This window comes from Fusarium oxysporum, chromosome 6 (assembly GCF_000149955.1).
Source record: "Fusarium oxysporum f. sp. lycopersici 4287 chromosome 6, whole genome shotgun sequence".
Classification (NCBI taxonomy): Eukaryota; Fungi; Ascomycota; class Sordariomycetes; order Hypocreales; family Nectriaceae; genus Fusarium; species Fusarium oxysporum.
The window spans coordinates 2106340-2127819 of NC_030991.1; the positions used below are offsets into that span (position 1 = coordinate 2106340).

At 47.9% G+C, this 21480-nt stretch overlaps 4 protein-coding genes across 4 annotated transcripts; 1 reads left to right on the top strand and 3 right to left on the bottom strand.

Moving 5' to 3' along the window:
• Positions 1 to 150: 150 nt before the first annotated feature.
• On the bottom strand, positions 151 to 489 carry FOXG_07320 (uncharacterized protein; the record flags this gene model as incomplete). Its single annotated transcript, XM_018385918.1, has 1 exon — positions 151 to 489. The coding sequence occupies one exon, from the start codon at positions 487 to 489 to the stop codon at positions 151 to 153; it is 339 nt and encodes a 112-aa protein (XP_018244692.1).
• Positions 490 to 3451: 2962 nt separating this feature from the next.
• On the top strand, positions 3452 to 5544 carry FOXG_07321 (pyruvate, water dikinase; the record flags this gene model as incomplete). The annotated part of the gene is made up of 2 exons (XM_018385919.1): positions 3452 to 4159; positions 4201 to 5544. The coding sequence occupies 2 exons, from the start codon at positions 3452 to 3454 to the stop codon at positions 5542 to 5544; spliced, it is 2052 nt and encodes a 683-aa protein (XP_018244693.1).
• A 2373-nt stretch (positions 5545 to 7917) lies between these two features.
• On the bottom strand, positions 7918 to 8955 carry FOXG_07322 (L-lactate dehydrogenase; the record flags this gene model as incomplete). Its single annotated transcript, XM_018385920.1, has 2 exons — positions 7918 to 8358; positions 8416 to 8955. 2 exons carry the CDS (start codon positions 8953 to 8955, stop codon positions 7918 to 7920), a joined length of 981 nt encoding a protein of 326 aa, XP_018244694.1.
• A 7658-nt stretch (positions 8956 to 16613) lies between these two features.
• On the bottom strand, positions 16614 to 16853 carry FOXG_07324 (uncharacterized protein; the record flags this gene model as incomplete). The annotated part of the gene is made up of 1 exon (XM_018385921.1): positions 16614 to 16853. One exon carries the CDS (start codon positions 16851 to 16853, stop codon positions 16614 to 16616), a length of 240 nt encoding a protein of 79 aa, XP_018244695.1.
• Between the last annotated feature and the right edge of the window lie 4627 nt (positions 16854 to 21480).

Consider the following 21480-nt stretch of genomic DNA (forward strand, 5'->3'; position numbering starts at 1 on the left):
CCTACCTGGCTTGAACGAAGTGCTTTGAAGTGTTTTACTGACGCTAAAAGATTGTCGAGGAATACGTGGTAAACCGCAAGCGGCAATAAAGTCAGTAACGCGGTGACGACCCGTTGAGTAGGCGTGAGATGCTCTTCAGCCACCTCTTCGTCACCCTGTCTCGAGCACTGGCGGTGGAACAAGTCCGCAAGGCCCTCTGCCGCGAACGTGCCACAACCAACGGACGAAGTATCCAGACTGTCGCAGAACCCATACCTTATAACCGGTCGGTGTAGGCTTCTGAGGAATCGTTGTTGTCTCTAATGAGCGGCCTGTGAAACGTACCATAGCCTCGTCCACCGTCAAATCACTGCCGGGCACGTACATAGAGTCTCCAGTCCCTTGTATATGCTTCGACCATCGGTCGACCTGCCTGTAGACGCTAGGCATCAGGCCTTCCTGGGGCTGAGCCCGGCGGTGACCACGGCCATAGCTTCCTGAAAGAGCCATAGATGCGTATTGTTGTACAATAGTCGTATGTTGTGAGGTAGTGTTGTACAACTTTAGTAGAGGAAAGGTAGTGTTGTACAACTTTACAACAGTTGTACAACAATAAGGTCACGTGCAACAACCAAACGGGTAGAATTAAGGTGCCATGGCTCTATATCTTCGTCTATAGCGTTCTAGTCGTCTTGTAGACCTACATCCATATGTGCCCCATCATTTTCAGCCAGTGGATTGCATACTAGACCCAATCCACCCTCCCCGGAGGGGACAATTAGTCCTTCTCGTAGCCAGTTGCCGATACATTCCACCTTCTCAAGATTCTTGCAAGTGATTCGAAGCCGGTCCCACGAAGCAGTACGTCGAGCACCTGAGAATGCTCTCTCTGGCTCAGCTGATTCAGATGGGATGGAAAGGATATCGATAGCCATCCGACTGAGCCGTGGATACTGTGCCCGTTGCTCAAGACGAGACCACCACTCAAGAGGAGTACAGTCGATTTCAAGAGGCAAAGCGTTGATAAAGGAATCCAGATTGTCCGAATCTGTAGAAATAGCCTTCTGCTTCACCTCAATTGACCTGAAAACAAACGATAACTGGCCATCCTTCTTCGAGGGTAGCAGTGCAGGACGACGTTCTGGTTCCTTTGAGATGGCAAGTCCTTGATATTCTGTCATCTAGATGTCCCGAGCACCAGCAATAGCTGCCTCATGCCAGTCTCGGGGCCAATTTTGCTGAATATATGCTAGTCGCTTAGAAGGATCAAGTAGTAAGGCGGCAGCATAGACCGGGACATCTTCAGTCATAGTATAGTATTTGTCTAAGACGAACCAGCCCATCTCAATGGCATGGAGCATCCGAGTATCTATTGTGCCAGGCTGCGAGTGCTGTACCTTGACACTCTCATAGTGGAAGAGTAGAGCATCCATCAAGAAGAGGGACTGGGAGACAGAAGAGCATTTTCCCTCGGCATATAGAGTTGCTGATGCAAAGGGCTCAAGGAATGCATGTTTTGGCCAGCAAATCCCAATCAGAACCCGTTAGAATAGTATCTTCAAGCTCTCTGTTATGCTCAAGTAGAAACTAACTGATCTCAACTTTCTTCCTAATGGCATTGTCGATCACTTTATACCAGGAGGACCATCGTGTGGCATTATCAATCCCAAGGCTGAGGCCGACAGCATCACGCCAGCTATCACTGTGGAGCGATGAGCTACGAAGCCAGACAGCAAGGTTATGGAGCTTCTGGAGAGCTGGAATGCCTTGCCACCCAGTATAGCCCTCATCAATGCCAGTCTTCTGACTGGCCTTAGCTGTCGATTTGGGCCTTTTACCTTGCAGTACAGGCTTTTCCTGTTGTGATATGGTTTCTGCTAGTGTGGCGGCAAAGTTGTCGACCATATCCACACTCTCATCACTAATAGTAGCATTGAGAGCTGCTGTGAGAGCCTCCTTAGATCGGGCAAGAAGGAAGGATTGCAAGGAGAGGTTAATGATATGACCAATGCACCGGATTCGACGTCTCTTGGGGTTGAAATCGATCCACTCTATGTTAGATAGGATCCAACTAGCTAGGGGACAAGCATACCTGGAGCTCTGCCTTCAATTTCTCTGATAGTGCCTCCAAACACGTATTATTTGAAGTTGCATTGTCCCCTGTGTGGTAGCCTACCGCAATATATCGAAGTTGCGTAGGACTTCCACAATCAAGGCTGCCTGGGCCTCACCACTATGACTGAATGGACATTCTGGCACTCCTAAGAGCGCCTTTCGAAGTGCGTAGTTATAATCAACCCATTGAGCACACACTGCTAGCATGGCGTGGCGATGCGGTGATGTCCAGAGGTCAGTTGAGATGTGGATCATCGATTGAGAACCCTGAATGAGATCTCTAAGCTGGGAAGCATATAGCCCATAGTTGGCATTTATGATCTTCATGGCCTGATCACGGGACGTAATCAGGCAGTCTTCAATGGCAGGATTGCATGCCAGGGCAAGACTCTTCATCTCATCCCAAGTAACTGAAGAGAATGGGACCCGACGCCGCGTGAGGAGTCCCACGATTACCTCAATATACCGTTGAGCATTGAAGACATTCCGAAGAGCACTGTCGGATGGTAGGAATGTTATATATGAGTCTATGGATGGCTGCGTCGATTGCTGTGAGTTTTGAGACGTCTCACTAGCCTGGATAAGTTGCCGCTGTCGATTTTGTGCATGGGTTATGGCATTGCTCGTGTATCCGTTGCTCCAGCGAGTTGAGCAGTGAAGACAGACGTATTCCCTTCGACCATAAGACTTCCGAACCCTTCCAATTTGAGTCTTGTTCTTCTCAGGATACTCAACACGGAAGAAGCTGTGGAAGTCCCAGCCCAGCCGCTCGATGGCTGTTAATTGAGCAGATGTTGAACTGATAGGCGATGAGCTAGCCATAGTCGAGATTCTAGGAATAAGTGCTTAAGTATATGGCACCCTAATGGTGCCTAAAGCGTCTAGGATTTGCAGTGAGATTCGCAGTATCAAAACAATAGAGACAGGGCAGCTCGGCCATAGCATTGATTGAAAAAGTCATCACTCGCATGTGGAAAATATCGAATCGAAGAAACCTCTTAATTTCTATCTAATGAGGGACTGGGAGCTGGCTTCTTGTAGCTATGTTTCGTCATAAGCAGCATTGATGGCCTTTAGGCAGCCGTGTGCTGCCTTGCGCTAGTTGTGATGCGGCGTTCGTGCTGTCCGTGAAACTATTCACGACAGTTATCCTTGGCCGTGACAGAGCTTATCCGAGGAGTAAAGAGAACATAAACTTATATGCCTGTCTGCTAACGGTGGGCATCTAAGAGCCATAAGTGTGCCACGGGTCGTAGCCATCAGTGACTGGACTGCTGAACCTCTGGTTCTCAACTTTGAGCATCTGGCTCGAAGTGATGTCGGCCTAGTCGGCGGTAAGAATTCCTCCTTGGGCGAAATGATTCGAGCCCTTGGACCCAAAGGAATTCCAGTGCCACCAGGCTTCGCGACATCCTCCTATGCCTATTGGCACTATGTCGATGCCAATAACATCCGCGGCAAAATCGATGAACTGGTCAGTCAATGGCAGGCTGGTCATCAGACCCTTGCTGAGGCAGGCCATGCCATACGGAACTTGTTCCTGCGTGGAACTTGGCCAGCTGATACTGCAGAGGCCATCTTGTCCGGCTATCGCGACCTGTGCGATAAAGCTCAGGTTGACAATCTGAGCGTTGCAGTACGATCTAGCGCAACAGCTGAAGATCTTCCTGATGCTAGTTTCGCTGGACAGCAGGAAACATACTTGAATGTTCAAGGGGACGATGCACTGCTAGATGCCTGTCGACGATGCTACGCTTCACTTTTCACAGACCGAGCCATCAGCTATCGCCAAATTAAGGAGTTCAGCCATGCAAGCGTGGCTCTCTCCATCGGAGTACAACAAATGGTTCGTTCTGACATCGGCGGTTCGGGCGTCATGTTCTCTATCGATACAGAGAGTGGATTCGACAAGATTGTGCTCATCAATGCTGCCTGGGGCCTTGGAGAGAATGTTGTTCAGGGCACTGTCAACCCAGATGAGTACCAAGTTTTCAAGCCTCTCTTGGCCAATATGAACCTTACGCTAATTCTAAGCAAGAAACTCGGCGACAAGTCAATCAAGATGGTTTATGGGGATAAGTACAGACCGACACGGCTGCCTTTAAGACCTACAAGGTCGGTGAACGTGGTCATACCTTAACCACGGGACTGTCTATTGGCGATAAAGCAGTTTCTGGGCGTACCTGCTTGCTCACTTCGGTGTCGGACATGGACAAGTTTATCGATGGCTCGATTCTGGTAACCGAGGCTACAGACCCTGACTGGGTTCCTGTCATGAAGCGAGCTGCCGCTATCATCACAGACCAAGGTGGGCGTACTTCTCACGCCGCCATTGTCAGTCGAGAATTAGGTGTTCCAGCGGTAGTGGGTACAGGAAATGCCACCTACGTTCTGCACACTGGCCAGGATGTCACTGTATCGTGTGCAGAAGGTGATTCAGGTCTCGTCTATGATGGCATCTCGGAGATCACCACCCAGATGGTTCACATATCTGAACTCCCTTCGGTCCGAACAAAGATCATGCTGAATCTGGCCAACCCTGCAGCTGCATACCGCTGGTGGAGAATCCCAGTCGATGGCATCGGACTTGCTCATATGGAATTTGTAGTCAGCAATGCTATACAAGTCCATCCTATGGCTCTTATTCACTTTGAGCATCTCAAGGATGAACAAGCCAAGAGAGAGATTGACAAGTTGACGACAGGCTATGCCTACAAGCCTGATTACTTTGTCGACAAGTTGGCATCCGGCCTTGCAACTCTGTGTTCCGCTGTCTACCCCAAACCAGCCATCATCAGGATGAGCGATTTCAAGACGAACGAGTATGCTCGTCTGATAGGTGGTGCTGAGTTTGAACTGAAAGAGGAGAATCCTATGATTGGATTTCGTGGGGCATCACGCTATTACTCACCTCGCTATAAGGAGGGCTTTGCTCTGGGATGCCGGGCTGTCAAGAGGGTACGAGAGGAAATGGGTCTCACCAATGCCATCGTCATGATACCCTTCTGTCGAACAATCAAAGAAGCCCGAAAGGTGCTAGACGTTATGGAAGAGAACGGTCTAAAGAGAGGAGAGAATGGTCTCAAGGTCTATGTCATGTGCGAGATTCCATCCAATGTCATCCTAGCCTCGAGCTTCACCCAACACTTTGACGGGTTCTCCATTGGGTCCAACAATCTGGCCCAGCTCACACTCGGTGTAGACCGAGACTCTGGGGAGTTGGCAGGTTTGTTCAACGAGCAGGATGAGGCTGTCAAATGGATGATTGCTAGAGCTATTGAAGTGGCTCGTCGGGAAGGATGCAAGATTGGGCTATGTGGAGAGGCACCGAGCAATCATCCTGAGTTTGCTAAATTCTTGGTTGATGCGGGAATTGATTCTATCTCTGTCAGCCCGGATAGTTTTGTTCAGGTTATGAAACACGTGGTGGCTAGTGAACGGGGCTCGTAATTATATATGTAGTTATCATTAACGTAGATGATAAGCGGGTGTTACAGATAAGCGAGTGTTACAAAAATCCCTCATACACCTCACTTTCTATCTGATCAATTAATTCTCAACCACCCAATATGCCACAATTAAATGAAGAGGCTAGAATTCTTCTTGCTCTTCAGGCGCTCCAAAATAACCCTAAGTTAAAGCTCCGACGAGCTGCAGAGATATATAAAGTTGGTCCTATGAAGCTATGGCGCCGACGCAAAGGCATACTCTCTATACATGATACTATCCCAAAGTCGCGGAAACTATCTGATCTAGAGGAACAGATCATAGTTCAGTATATTCTCGACCTCGATTCGCGAGGATTTCCTCCTCGGCATCGTGGTGTTGAAGAAATGGCCAATCGACTGCTTGCTGATCGCGATGCATCACCAGTTGGCAAGCGCTGGGCTATTAATTTCGTTAAGCGGCAACCAGAGCTTAAGACGCGTTTTCAGCGGAGATATGACTATCAAAGGGCTAGATGTGAAGATCCGACTATTATTCGCAATTGGTTCAGGCTCGTACAGAATACAATCGCGAAGTATGGTATCCGATCAGATGATATCTATAACTTTGATGAGACCGGCTTTATGATAGGCATGATTGGAAGCGGTATAGTTATTACAGGCGCAGAGAGGCGTGGAAAGCCAAAATCTGTGCAGCCTGGAAATCGGGAATGGGTTACAGTTATCCAGGCGATTAATGCGGAAGGCCGGGCGATTGATCCATTTATCGTGGTTGCAGGCCAATATCACCTTGCCAATTGGTACCGAGAAAGCAACCTCCCGGCCACTTGGGCTATCGCTACGACCCAAAATGGCTGGACAGATAATGAGACGGGTCTCGAGTGGCTAAAGCACTTTAACCGATGCACAACTAACCGATCAACTGGTCCCTATCGCCTTCTAATCCTTGATGGTCACGAAAGCCACCACTCGGCCGATTTCCAGATATATTGTGAGGAGAATAATATTATCACGCTCTGTATGCCGCCTCATTCATCTCATCTACTTCAGCCTCTTGACGTCGGGTGCTTTGGGCTGCTGAAAAAGGCATATGGTCGAGAAATTGAGCATCTGATCAGAAGCTCTATAACGCATATTTCCAAGACCGAGTTCTTCCCGGCCTTTTATGCCGCTTTTCAGGCCACTATGACCGAGAAGAATATTAAGGGAGGTTTTAAGGGAGCTGGCCTTGTTCCTTTTGACCCAGAAAGTGTAGTCTCAAAGCTTGATGTGCAGCTACGGACTCCAACGCCTGCTGAGGAGGAAGCAGGCCAGGCACAACCTTGGACTTCAAAGACCCCAAAGACGGCAATTGAGGCCCAATCTCAGTCTGAATACCTTGAAAGGCGAATCAGAAGGCATAAGAGCAGCTCCCCAGAGTCAATAATTGAAGCTTTAAAGTCAAATACTAAAGCAACAAAGGCAGTTATGCATGAGGTTGTCTTATTGAGGAGTGAGCTCCGAAATCTTCGAGATGCAAATGAGATACTAAGCCGGCGCCGAACGACAAAAAGGACTAGATTACAGCAAGGAGGGGCGATGACTGTACAGGAAGCATCACAAGTAATTGATCAGATGGATGTTGATACACAGCTAGTGAGGGAATCATCGAGAAGTGGTAATCAAGCAAGGTCGATGCGACCGGGTATTCGGCGTTGTGGGGTATGCGGCAAAGCCGGCCATAATGTAAGGACCTGTCAGGTAGTTATTGAGACCCCTGGGGAAGAGTATAGTGAGTGATTTTAATTGATCAGATAGTTTATGTTGTTTTTAAATGGATTGAAAGTATAAAGGTTGAGATTTTTGACTCGCTCACTTGTCTGACCCACTCACTTATCAACCACGTTATGTAGTTATCATTAGTGATATATATTTGTTAGTAATAGTCGAGGCCGATCAATTTGACTCTGTCATCGTATATCTGATTTGCTTGTAGATCCATTCCGCATTGACAGAGTACTGACTGCTTGCTATAAGAGGAATTGCAAGCCGTAAGAATAAACTCTAGGCAGCTAACACAGGTAACAAAAAACACGGTATAGAATACTGACTGCAAATTGCAACAGCTGGATAGGTACAACAAAACTCGCGATTGGTGTTACTTGCGCATGGCCTTGTGGAAATCGAACACGGCTTCTTTCAATGACCTGACATTATCAATAGAATAATAATTCGTAACACGGAAGCCCCCTAACTCTCCGGAGGAAATGATCTTTTACTTGCAAACTGCATGTGCCCCAGTGCTTGACAGATGCACCTCACATGCAACCATACTTGTGATGAATGGTGCTAGAATCATATTAGCTATTACTTAAAACACTGCGAATCGGAAACATCATCACCACCAGTCTCGTTGGATCGACTCAACACTTTCTTTCACTAGTTTTCCCGATGCCTTTACCGCAACCTCCTCCCCAGCATCCAAAGACAACGGAACTGAACTCAGAATCCCCTTTCTTCCAATAACAGCAGGCATACTGAGACAACATCCATACTGCTCTTGAAAGTGACTAACGGGGTATACCGCACGCTTGTCCAAGATAACAGAACAGCACAAATTAGCAGCGACTGAAGCAATCCCGAACGGCGCAGAGCCTTTACCCCGTATGATACTTTGCGATCGACGCTTGCAGATTAGTTCAATTCTATTGCGATCAAGAGCATTGAACATTTGTACGTCAGCATTAGGGACCGCGCCAATGCTTGCTGAAGACCAGGTGACTACTTGGTCTTCCCCGTGACGGCCCACGACGAATGCATCTACAGCAGACGGTGATACCTATAATGGTGCTGTATTAGAGAGACTGAGACGTTTGTTAGAGTCGCGGGTACTCACCAAAGCACGAGATGCAACCATCCCACGAAGTCTATAAGTGTCGAGAGTAGTACCGGTGCCGATGACCTGAGACGGAGGAAGTCCCGCCATGTCTTTGGCGAGGGATGTTAGCAAGTCAACAGGATTTGCCACAACCAGCAAAACCGTGTCAGGTCGGAAAGGTTTCATCGCCTCCATCACCTCACGTATCATCGAAGTGTTCCGAGACGTATAGTCAACCGTTGTCTGCCCTTGAAAGAACCATAAGTCTGTAGCAAAAACAAGTATACTTGGACGCTTACCTAACGTGTGTTTAGATGCAGCGGTTATGACCACGAGGTCGCTCTGAGCGGCCTCACGATACGTGGCTGGACGTACACGTGTACTGCTATTAGTACTGTAGATGACATCGGAGAGATCTTCGATCTGAGCATTTCTCAGATTGAGATCGAGGTCGACGAGAAGCAACTCGCCGGGGATAGAATTCAGTGCAAGGTTATAAGCGACGGCACCGCCGACTTCGCCGACGCCTACAATCGCTACTCGAGATGCTGAGCCCATTGTGTGCAGTTGAATAACTCGGGGGATTGATCTCCCATCGTGCATAAAAATGTGCCGTGTTTTATAAAGGTCAAGAGATGAGTTTATGACTTGCGGCGTAATTAGAGTTTGCGGTGTTCTGATGGTGTTCTGATGTCTGATATTAGTGGCTGTCAGAGTAGCAAGCAGTGTTGCTAATAATATAAACAATACGATATTGCCAATATGGACCCCCTCGCAATATTATTGTATTGTCAAGGGGTGCATATTGTATTACCCAATATGAACATGGCTCATATTGTATTTATTACCAAGAACCCAATATATTGGCAGTGTGACAATACACCCAATATATTCCACGTGACCCCATCACTAAACTGCTTCTGCACAAATCTCGTCGCCAAGTCGACTGAAATTGACGATTCTCTTCGTTGTGACCATTTTACCAAATGGAGGCGCTATTGAGGCATGGCGGTAAGTCTGTCTCGGCTCCACCATGACAAAGAAAATGGGCAGAGGCGACGATGGCCAATGTCGGCAGGGGAGGTCCAGCCGAACATGGTTAGTACCAATCGTACCTCCCCTGATGCGTGGAAACAACGCGTGGCCACGTTTTAACCAATAAAATGCCAAGTATCCCTGTCGCTAGTATAGGGTAAGACCTGCCCGCTACTCAAGAGGCAATTTCACCCCAGGACAAACATCCCAATATAAATAATATATTGTCAATATGGACGCCCTCATATTATATTGTCGGAATATCAAAATCTTCATATCATATTGTCACAATATGAGAAAGCCCATACCATATGGGTTATATTGCAATATACTACTTTATTGCCATATTATTAGCAACACTGGTAGCAGGGGAGGGTTACACGATAAGGGAGGTGTTATGACAGTTGTAATACGATTATCTGCAGGAAGCCACGATAAAATCAGATCATGGCTCGTTCCGTGTTTTCTAATGGGGTTATAAAGGTATTTTAAGAATGCCTTCACTGGCGGTTATATGCGGTTATAGTACTAACCGAGGTCCCTGATCTGACTGATGCACCTTTGCACGGTCACCTTGAGTTTCACGTATCGGAACATTATATTACGGTCTTCCAATAGTCAAATGACCCAATCAATATAACGACGCCAGTGTAAGCTTATCTTTGGCGCATAAGTGGATCACTTCACATGCGAGTTAGTTGGTAATGGCCTGCACAATGACCAGAACTGACCTCTATTCTAAATATAGTTTGGAGGAGGCAATGCAATTGTATTACGAGATCTGGAGATTGAAAGCACTCCAGTCAAGTATAAAATGCCATCTCAAGCAGCCATGCGCTGACTTGATCATCATCAATAGCATCCGCTAGCTATCATAAGATTCAATCAATCGTTACACATCAACACCATTGTCATCATGAAGGTTATCCCTCTTCTCACCACTATGGCTGCCATCACAGCTGCTACTCCAGCTCCTAAAGGCTGTACGCCTGGAACCTACTCGTGCACGCCCGACCTCAAGGGCTGGCAGGTCTGTAATGTCGACCGCACCTGGGTAGTGAGTCTCTCCGTTCCATGGCGGTGGATGACAGGAAAAGCTTATCCGGTTTTTAGTTCGCCGGTGTCTGTCCCCCGAAGACTGGTTGCCTGTTTAACAAGCAGAACGGCTCGCCGTATTGCGTGCCCCCTGGCTTCCATTTCTAATTGGGCTGCATTGCCGCGTCGTTGGGAAGTGTTGTTTTCTACTGCTTTTGTTGATTCTGTTCTTTACTCAACTCTTGGTGCTTACTCAGTGCGGTATACGAGGGCGCTGATTAGTGCATCTTGATGTCAATCCTTTGCTGACGACAATGTGGATATACTGCCAGCTCTTTGTAGATAGGCTTGTTCTTTAATGTATCTTGACTTTTGCTTTATTACATAACAATGCCCTGGATTGTAATGTCTAGTATATGCAGTGAAAGAGATACCTATTAATAGCCTAGTATCTGAGTAAAAGCAAAGATGCTAATAAGTTGAATCCCCAAGTTGCCAGCCTCAACAACTAATGATACAGCCAGGAAAGAATATGCACATTCCCCATCGGTTAAAACCAACTCCATATCACCAAAAGAATCCGTTTAGACAACCTTCTCGTATTTGTAATGTGTATCAACAACAGTCTTTACTTCAACAGTTGTGTTCTCGCCAGTCTCTGCGACTGCATGGGCAACCACGTCATCCCCATATGGCCATTCCCCTTTCATCTTGTCCGGCGTGTCATACTCTGCATAATCAAGAGGATCAAGCAGCTTACGCGCTGCATTGTTTGCATCAGCCCGGTGAACAAAAGTCCCCTCTATTTGCATCTCCTGCACGCAGCCGGTTCGATCTTTATTGTAGTCGATGACGGTCTGCGTCACGTAGTAAAGCGAAGGTATTCCCTGGGGTAACATGATAGATCCATCGCTGTCTCCCAGAAGCTGTTCGGTGTTGGGTGTAGCCTGGATAGAGATCTGGAATACCTGACCTGCAGGAGCCTTAGCGTAGACCAGAACTCCATTGCCATAAGCCCAGTCTCTAGTGTGACTTGAATGTTCGGCGTACTCGATGAAGTCTTCCGGTTCGTATCTCAGCGTATGGAGGACCCTGAAAGCCGAGTCTTTGGCGGAGTCGAGTGTCGTACGTGTGCCGAGAATGTAAATGGATCGTTTGGCCCCCGAAGGGTCTAGATGGAAGTCGATGACTGTTAGGATGACATGGTAGAGGAGTTCGGAACTGTTCGACATGATGAAGAACTTTCAAGTAGACATCAGGTATTTAAACAGAGAAGATGGTTTTTTTAATGAATAAGTCAGGTTTAATGACCCAAGAGCGCTCGAAGCGACTGAAGGGTCGACGTGAAAATATAGCCATATTGTCTGATGTGCATTTTGAAATCAGAGAAAGCGTATCATCATAGTAGTCAAATGAACGACGCTGCGGGGATGTCTCGACATGTCTTCATTGGTCATGCGATAAAGGTGGCGCCCTCAAACTCAATTGAATCTGCCCGAAGTTTGTTAATCCCCCTGCCAGAAGATCCGCACCTGATCCTTGTCGTGTAGAGGCTGCCTTTTTCATTGCATTCAGAGCTGTCATATGTCAGTCATAAGAGTAAATCGTGTTAAATTGTTAAACCCGGGTATTCAGCGAATTGGATCAATAGGATTTACTCACATGAACATCTGTGGCGTCTGAACGGCTGAAGGGGAGTGACTCGTCACATCACGTTGCGCGCCGTTGTGGCGTGATGCTAACGCTACGAATGGTATGTAATGGTGGTGTCCATCATATCATAGCCTAGAGCCTCGGAAACCCGTTCAAATGCTAACCTTCGATCAATTTCAGATGGGAGTTCATAAGGTAAAATTCATATCAAACGCAACATCCCAGTCACTTGCCTCTGTGAGGAATCTCGGTGGGGGGACCCATCCTTGCACTTCATAGCATTCATGTCTAGCTCTAGCATCACCCACTTGGGGAGCCCTGAGACCCCGACCCAAGCTATGCGATGCTGGGGCGGTTGTCTCCAATTCTCAAGCTTCGAAATCGATCGACCAAACGATTTGATTGATTCGATTAATCGATTCGATTTCGATTTCGATCCATCAGCTAGAGCCTTCCAGTCGATCGATATCGATCGACTACAAGTCGTGATTGATCGATTTGATCGTCGATCGCCAAATTCGTCGGAAGTGTTAGATTAGGTATTATTTGTGGGGCCATTCCTCACTGCGCATCGGCCAGTACCATTGTAACCTTAACCTGACGCGTCACACAGCGCGACACGAGACAGACCCGTGTCCTTGGATGCTTGTCCAATGCTCTCTGCTCAAACATATTCAATTCAAGTAAACCTCATAGATTTGACACTTGCCAACGCGGTAGCCTACGGTCTAACCTCGGGTACTCTTTGTGGGACTCAGTCATTACCGTACCAATATATCATGGACTCTTTCGACGAAGAGGTAGAAGATGCCACCACCTCAATCCCACCGCCTTCTTCTGAGCTGTCAACCAGCTCGGCTTCGACTAAGTATGCACCCAGCAAGTTTCCAGACTACGAGGCTTGGACGATTGATAAATTCGAGCGTTTCCCCGGCTTTACGATATGCCATGACCCTTCTCGGGAGCGGACTTGGTGGCAATTCGGGTTTAGAATGAAGGATAATCGATCACAACCTCACAAGATTGTATGGATATGCGAGAGGTGTTTTCTTCGTAATAGGCTGAAGACTACAAATTATGTCTTCGTTGCTTCTACGGCAGGAGGTATCGTCTGGCATCTGAGTAGGGAACACAAGGTCGTGGTTGGTGCCATCCCCGCGCCCTATCCCATGTTGCTCGACGATAAGCACTGACTTGTCAGCCGCCTTGTGGAAAAATGACAGGTCCAGGTTCTAGGAATGGAGGTACACAACGGAATCTACTCGATATGCTTCACGCCGATCCCACGAATCCTCGAGATCAAACCCTTGTCAGCAATTTGCGTTCATTATTCGACCCCACCGTGAACCAGCTGCTCCTGCTCGACTGGCTTACGTACCATAACCTCCCCTTCAATCTAGTAAACTCAGAGCGCTTCAGGCGACTCTTGCTCTACAATAACCCTTCTCTCCGGGAAGAGCAGATACCAAGCGACAGGACTCTCGTGAACCTTCTAACAAGTGAGTACAATCGAGCTAGCCAGGAAGTTCGCGTGCTTCTTCGAAAAGCGAGAAGTACGGTTCATTTTACCTTCGACGGTTGGACTTCCCGACAAAACGCATCATTCCTTGGCATCAATGCTCATTTTATTGACCGAGATTGGAAACAATGGAGAATTCTTTTGGCGTTACCACCTCTAAGGAATCGCCATACTGGTGCAGTGCTTGCGGATGAAGTTGCAGACACGATTTGTGCCTTCGACCTTCAAGATAGGTACGCAACCATGACCAACGACTCCATCGGTTAGCAAGCCGAGCCAAGTATTCTAACTGTTATTCGACTTCAGAATCGGGTACTATACGTTTGATAACGCTGCGAATAATGATACAGCTATGGAAGCACTCGCCGCTGAGTTCGACTTCGACAAAGATGAGCGTCGCATTCGCTGTGCCCCTCATTTTCTGAACTTGGCAGTCAGGGCTATGATGTATGGAAGTAAAAGCGACAACTTTGACGAACTGCTGGCTCACTGGGGCGACAAGGACTTCATGACGGAAGAGGACGAGCAACGCCAGTTATCCGACGCCATCAATGAACTTGGGAAGGACGACGACGACTTTGGCACGCCAAGCATGGAAGAAGACTTGGAGCTTGAGACAGCCCCGGAACATAATCAGGAGCAGTGCCAGGTCCCTGAGATTATCAACGCTGAGTAGATGGACACATACCGTAAGTATGGGCCATTTGGCAAGCTACATAACATTGGCATCGCCCTTCGAACGAGCAGCCAACTTCTAGAGGACTTTTATGAAGCTCAACGACAGACCGCGCCAACCGAACCTGTACTTGCGTGGATTCAAAACGTCTGTACACGTTGGCAATCCGATGAGGCGATGGCCTCGCGCGCCCTGCTCAAGCGCTCGGCCTTAAACAGGATGCTCTCCATTATCGAGGAACGATGATCAGCCAACGCGGTAAAGAACAAGACAGACCGGCAATATTGAAAGAAACTCTCTCCCTTGAGGAATGGAAGGTTATTGCGACAGTTCAGAAGATCCTCCAGCCGTTCAAGGTCGCCTCAAAGCAGCTCCAGCGCGAGGGCATTGCTGGTAAACGTTCAACATCGGGAGGGTTCGATGAGTATTTCCAGGTGGTGGAGATACTTCTTGACCACCTTGAGCTGGCTGTCAAAGGGGTATTAATTGAAGAGAATGATGATCATGTTATGGAAGAGGTTCACCTATTCGATGACATGGATGCGAAGACCCGGAGACTTTTGAAAATTTACATTAAACTCGGATGGAAGAAGCTGAACTGCTACTATGGCAAGCTGACCTCAACCGCCTACGTAGCGGCAGTTGTATTTCACCCGTGTAAGAAATGGCGAACACTAGAGCAGCTTTGGAACCAGCTCCCGTCTCGTCAGACGTCGGAGTGGAGGAAGACTTATGAGGAAAACCTAACGAGAGTCTGGAAAGAGAAGTACAAGAACATGGGTCATGGGGTAGCTTGCAGTGCTGTTTCAGCTACTGAGAGCAATAGTGCCCTGGACTATATTGAGCGCCGACTAGCGTTTAGTCGATCACTCGTCCGGCCCGGCTCTCAAGAACGACAAAGCAAACGGCGAAGGCAGTCAGCCATGTTGCCAGTACAAGACGAGCTTGACCAGTACTTGTCTGAGCCGCCAGTAGACAACATCGCGTACAAAGTCGATCCGATTGCTTGGTGGAGGGATGTCGGAGCGGTGCGGTTTCCTCGGTTATCTTTCATGGCTGTCGACTTTCTCACCATTGCGTCATCTTCTGCTGAAACAGAGAGATTTCAGCAGTTGCGGGAGGATGGTGACACCGCTTAGGTGCCGCCTGCGACGGCATATTGTAGCCATGGCCCAGTGTCTTCGTTCGTGGAGTAAGGCTGGGATCTACCAACCAGCTCTGCCCCTTGGTCTCCTTGAAGACCCTGCTCGATATAAATCGATCGATTTCGAAGCTTGCCAATTCTGCTGCCGCTTATGGCTTTGACAATTCTATTCGTGGTTGGAATGCCGAAGTATGTCTCCTTATCTTTTGCAAATAGCTACGATACTAATGATTGTGAAGAGTCTATAAATGGCCGAGGCCGGGAATTTCTGTGTCCCCAGAAACATCACCGGCTTCTATGTCGTCATGTTCTCAGCCTCGATACCTGCCGCACCTCGATGCCCTTGCTCCTTCTAGAACGAGCAAATACATGAGGTGGGACATCATGCACCATGTACACGCCTCCTGGGCTGTACCGGCCTCAAACATGACGTGGTATATCTTTGAACGTGTCACTATTCGAAGGCACCTACTAACCGCCATGCTCTATATTCAGTGCTATTTGTTTGTGTGATGTTATGGATACGGCCATGGTTCGCCAATTGGACTGTCAGCATATCTTTCACTCCAACTGTATCGTGGCCTGGTACCTGGCGGCACATGACACATGCCCTACATGTATGCATAACTTTGTCATCAATTATGGCACAATATCAAGGCCACAACACGCCCATATCTAGAAATACTAGGTAGATAATATTTAGATCTCACACCCGGATCTATCCTGCGTTGCATCGACCAATTACACATCCTTTACCGTCTGCCGAATATGCCAGCTGACCCAGTCATGATGTCCGATCTATGAGTCAAATCTAGTGTTCTTGAATCACCGGGTTGAAAGAAAGAGTAAGGTTCATCCTCTCACCGGCAGTTAGTTTGAGTCCGGCAAATGATATTATACCTTGGTCTTAAGCATGAAAGATGTGCAGCCACGGGGATTATCCTCGAGCTACGGAGCAATTGGTCTGCTATTCTACGTAGGTGGTGGACATGGGTTTGAGCGTACTTTACGCAAGACACATATATAAATTAGCTGAGTGGTTCCTCTCACACACATGCGCAATAACCTTAACTATTTATCTCCACGTGGTTATCGCCAACCTCTAGCCTTTCTTATGGTTCCTTCTCAGGCCTTTGTTAAACGTATCTCATCTATCACTGACTCATCAACGTTTTATTTAGATCACTCAGCTGAGTAGACAGATGTCTGTTCTCTTCCTCGAGAGTGAGGACGCGCTGCCTTGCGGCATCCAACACTTCGCCTCGACTGTAACCAAAATCCGGAGCTTCCGGGTCCCCTTCGCCCACGGCCTCGTCCCTCATCTTGCAAGCCTCGAGCACAGCGAGTAATCCCTCAAACCTCAGTTTCAAGCGTGTGCGATACTGCTTCTCCATGTTGTTATAGCACTCCCGTGCTTGAAGGACATGTGCAGGAAGTCCGGGTTTCTTGTGGACTTTCTTTAGTTTGTGAGATGCTGAGCGCATTTTCACTTCCGGTGGGGTCCTTTCGAGTTGCTCCGAAATTCCCGCAGTAAGTGACTGCGGCGGGACTGTTGTCTGGCTCATATCGGAACCAGCTAAATCGAGTTTATGTGGGGAATTTTTCGGCTGTGGCATTTTCCCGCTCCGCATAAGCAAATCGTCATCCCCAATAAGTCTCGTCAGGCAAGAGGGACCACGGCTTGGTGCTTGGGGGCGTCAAGAAAGATCCTGAATCTGCTTGGAGCATCACGGCTTGGGCCGACTCGGATTGGAAAGGCGACACTGTTACGGGAAGATCGACGTTTGGATGGCTCGTCCAACTTGAAGGATCTACAGTCTCATGGAGGGACAAACGGCACGAAACAGTGGCACTATCGACTACCGAGGCTGAATATACAGCACTCTCCCAGTGTGCCAGAGAATTGGCCTGGACTAAAAACCTCTTCTCTGAACTGCTCCTTCCGCTACATATGCCTATCCCGCTGAACGGCGACAACCAGGGTTCCCTAAAGCTATGCAGAAACCCTGAGCTTCACCAACGGACAAAGCACATTCCGTTAACCGAGCACCATATCCGAGAAGAAGTTGAAGCTAGGAACATTGATGTGCAAAACGTCAGCACACATGGGCAGGTAGCAGACGGACTCACTAAACCATTGAACGCCGTCAGCCATGGTCACTTTCTAGAAGCAATTCGAGTCAGTGCATGTCCGATCGAGAAAGCAGGTCGTATTATTTGGAGTACTGAAGTCCACGATGACTCTGTGCCCTGAAGACAAGGTGGATGGGGGCGTGTTGGAAAATCCGGGGATCCCCCTTCCCTTCAGGATTCAGACTAACAGTCTGAAAGTCCTAGATTTAAAGTTTAAAGTCATAGATGAAATCATTTAGAGATATAAACCTGAGAAGAACTCTCATCTCAATAATGAACAACCAAGTTATACAAAAATATATTTTCACCCAGCACTACTGCGCAATATAAACAACACCTCGTGACTATGACAGGATCTTGCCGCGACGCTAAAAATCGAGAAATTCAAGCTTAAGTACAGAGTGCAATGTACTGCGGGGCGAAGTGGCTCTGCCGCTAACCCAATTTAGCACACTTGCAGTGATTTCGGGGGTGGTTTGCAACAGTCACCTCTATCCCTTCTATTGTCGAGGAGCTCCGGTCGGGCCACAGCAGGGTTGGGCAGCCAATAAAAATGCATCGGATTAAGGGTACCTACCCCTTCACCTATTTTAGCCTATGGTAGAAGTACCAGCAATCTCTCCAGTTACAAATCGCTACATCACACTGCTCACATCCCCCAACTGTCTGGCGCCTCCTTTTATTACGACTGACCGGCGCCAAGGGCCTCCTTGAGCTTCTTGACCTTGGCTGCCCTAATTGAAGTCCCTGATAAGCGTGGCAATTCGACTTTTTTCCCTCTTTGGACGTGCTTATGTTGTGTAATAGGCGTAAATTCGTCCCCAGCTCGAAAAAGCGGCCTCGATTGACTTTGCGGATGGAAGGCTTCAGGCTGGCGATCAATTCAACCATCAACTCAATCTCGTCAATTTTATGGAAGTTGAAGTCACGTGCATCAATTCAATCAATCCCATTTGACACTCGCATTGATTGTTTCAATTCCACCTAGATGCTTTCAACGTTGACCATCGGTTGAAACTGTCGATAATGGCAGTGGTTCAGGGTAGCGCCCAGTCCGTGTAGTCCCATAAGACGCGTCCACAGGACCCCTGCTAGTACTTTTGCCCCGTATTTTTGATGCACGTGCCAACTGCACCTAGCATTAGGGGTTTATGAACGCGTCTCAGCTGTCGTCGCGCTCTATGACCCTTGCAGGAAGATCATTACCTGCATTCCATTCCTTTCCTAACCTTCAAATGACGCCAACGTACCTGTCAAGTGCCAGAGTCCCGACTGCAGCGCACCTAGTACTTCACCTAATAACTTGGATGCTTCGCCAGTCGATTGGAAAGCCTTCCCATGGCACAAGTTTCCGGGTTTCTCGATTTCGGAACGCGTTGGCAGGCACACTTCGTGGGTTTGGCAGCACGGCTTTGACATTCAAGCCCGCGATTCTCCCACGAGGAGGAAATGGGTTTGCAAGCATTGTCCCCGGAGGGTCAGGTCCAAGGTGACAGACTTCACTGCGGTTGGCACACAGAATATCGAGAAACATCTGATCAGGGAGCACAGACTTGTCGACGAGTCCGAGAGGAGGAAGCCACCTGCTCTTTGGAAGGGAAAGCAGGAAAAGACACGCCCAAGAAACATTGTGGGAGGAAGAGTACAAACCGCTACCGACTCTTTCGAATTCGAATGAAGAACCCCCATTCAAGCGTTTGAAGGCAATGAGTGCACTCGAAAGGCACTGAGCTCACAGGACTTCGTCTCTGGTAGGCAGGTGTTCTTGGGAAAGTCCACGGAGTAGGGGCCAAGACGAATATGATCACTGGCTGTCGAGTGCCGACTCTAGGAACGACAATCTTGTGACAGATCCCATCCAATATTGGTGGGAAAGGCGGAGAGACTACCCTCGATTGTCGCGAATGGTCCTTGACCTACTATCAATACCGTCTATGTCGGCAGAGTGCGAGCGTTTGTTTAGTGTTGCTGAGCAAATGGTACCACCGCTGCGGACTCGATAGGAATGGCACAGACACTGAGGTCATGGGTGCGGAATGGCCTAGTCGACGCGGCTGATAGCTTGATTGATGTGTCAGAAGAGGTTGGAAATAGCGTTATATGGGAGGCAGAGGAGGATGACCTAGACGCTGGGAAGTGAGCATTGGGGGACTCGACGCGCGTGTGATATTCAACATATTCAATTCAACGCCATCAATTCAATCTGGAGATGCAGTGGTTCAACTCCACTGGCCAAATGCTGAGTAAGCTTTCAACGCAACGCCACGCGAGGACGAAATTGATGGAATTGAATTGATCGCCAGCCTGGAGTCACCTCGGGTACATAAGGCGAAATGCGACAGAATTCAAAGGGCTAGAGAACAAGGCCACGACGCGAAACGAGAAAAGTTCAAGTCGATATGAATATTTCATGAAAAAAGCAATATAGTGCGGGTCTTAGTTTGCGAGTATCTTCATGCCTGGCCGAATCCGGTGTAATTGAAAATTTGGATTTTTGTGTGGGAGGAACGAAATTTTGGTTATGCATTAGGTGGTCCTGGATGGTAATGAACAACAATGTCCTCATCCGAGGTTACAGAATAACCCGCTATACTATATTTCAGCTATTACGAATGCGGTATCATCTGATTCCCAACCGTCGAGTACCATATTTGCAATCAGGAGATTGTGATCACATGGCGGACGCCATCATAACCAAAGCGCAACTAGTACGAATTAACCTATAGTATACATTGGTCACGACTTTTACAACATGGTACCTTTCGATGGAGCTGTTATATAATTCCCCCGAGCTTTTCGAGCAGCTCCTCTCGTCACTATCTCCTCAGTGCCCACAAGCCTCAATCCCGTACCCCGCCCCATATGACCCTGGTCATGACGACAGTACAAGTGGGGTACGGAAAGTTAGTTCTGTTGAACAGGCGCTCGGGTCTCACGTGCAAGCAGGGATACTTTAAGATTACAACCGAAATGGTAAAACCTCTAAAGGGGCAGAATTCAACAGAAGACAAGATGAATATACCAATCTGGATCAATGGACCGAATACACGTAATGTCTGACAAGTTCAATGAAGCAATTTCGGCCAAAACACCATACAAATTATTTTGAAGTTATCAATGAATTCTCCGCCAATTCTAGAAGAGATACATATTATCAACACCTATGATGACAGTAGCTTTATTAAAGAAGATCATAGTCGCTGTATACACCAAATGATCCGAACTGGGTAGCTGTTTTTCCGGCCGAAACAGACTGTGGCACCAAATTCGAGCTCTTTGTGGATAACCTCTTCTCGTCGTCAGATCTCTTCCGCAGCCTTCACAAGCATGGCCATGGGGCCACAGGCACGGCTCGCCCTAACTATGGCATCCATAAGGAGCTACAACAAGATAAGAAGGCTGATGGGGAGGGACCAAAACCAGCTATCAAGTCAAGGTGATCCTAACCCCTGACAATCAGATATAGCGTCAGACACTTTTTATATGTGAGATCCCTACTGATTTGTCTACGTGCCATACTTCTAGGTCAAACCGATAGCTTGGAAAGATAGCTGCCTTGTGTTGTTCCTGACTACTGTGTTCACGGGCGACGAGCGAGTTGATCGAAAGAGGAAGAGGCCGTCTTCTAAGAAGTTAGAAGCCAAGCCGATACAGCTTTTTTCTTTTTCTATTTGGTGACGAAGCTGTCAAAGTGATAAAAGTCCCGACATTTGCTGCTGCCTACAACGACGAAAAGAATCATTTTGATCGAGGTGACCAGTTGAGATCATATCATGCCTATGATCCTCTCCGCCGCGGCCCTTGGCGGGCACTTTGTTGGACCTTTCTTCTTGATGTGGTCCTTATTCATAGCTATATTGCTCAACTACAAGGGCCCGGGCCAAATTA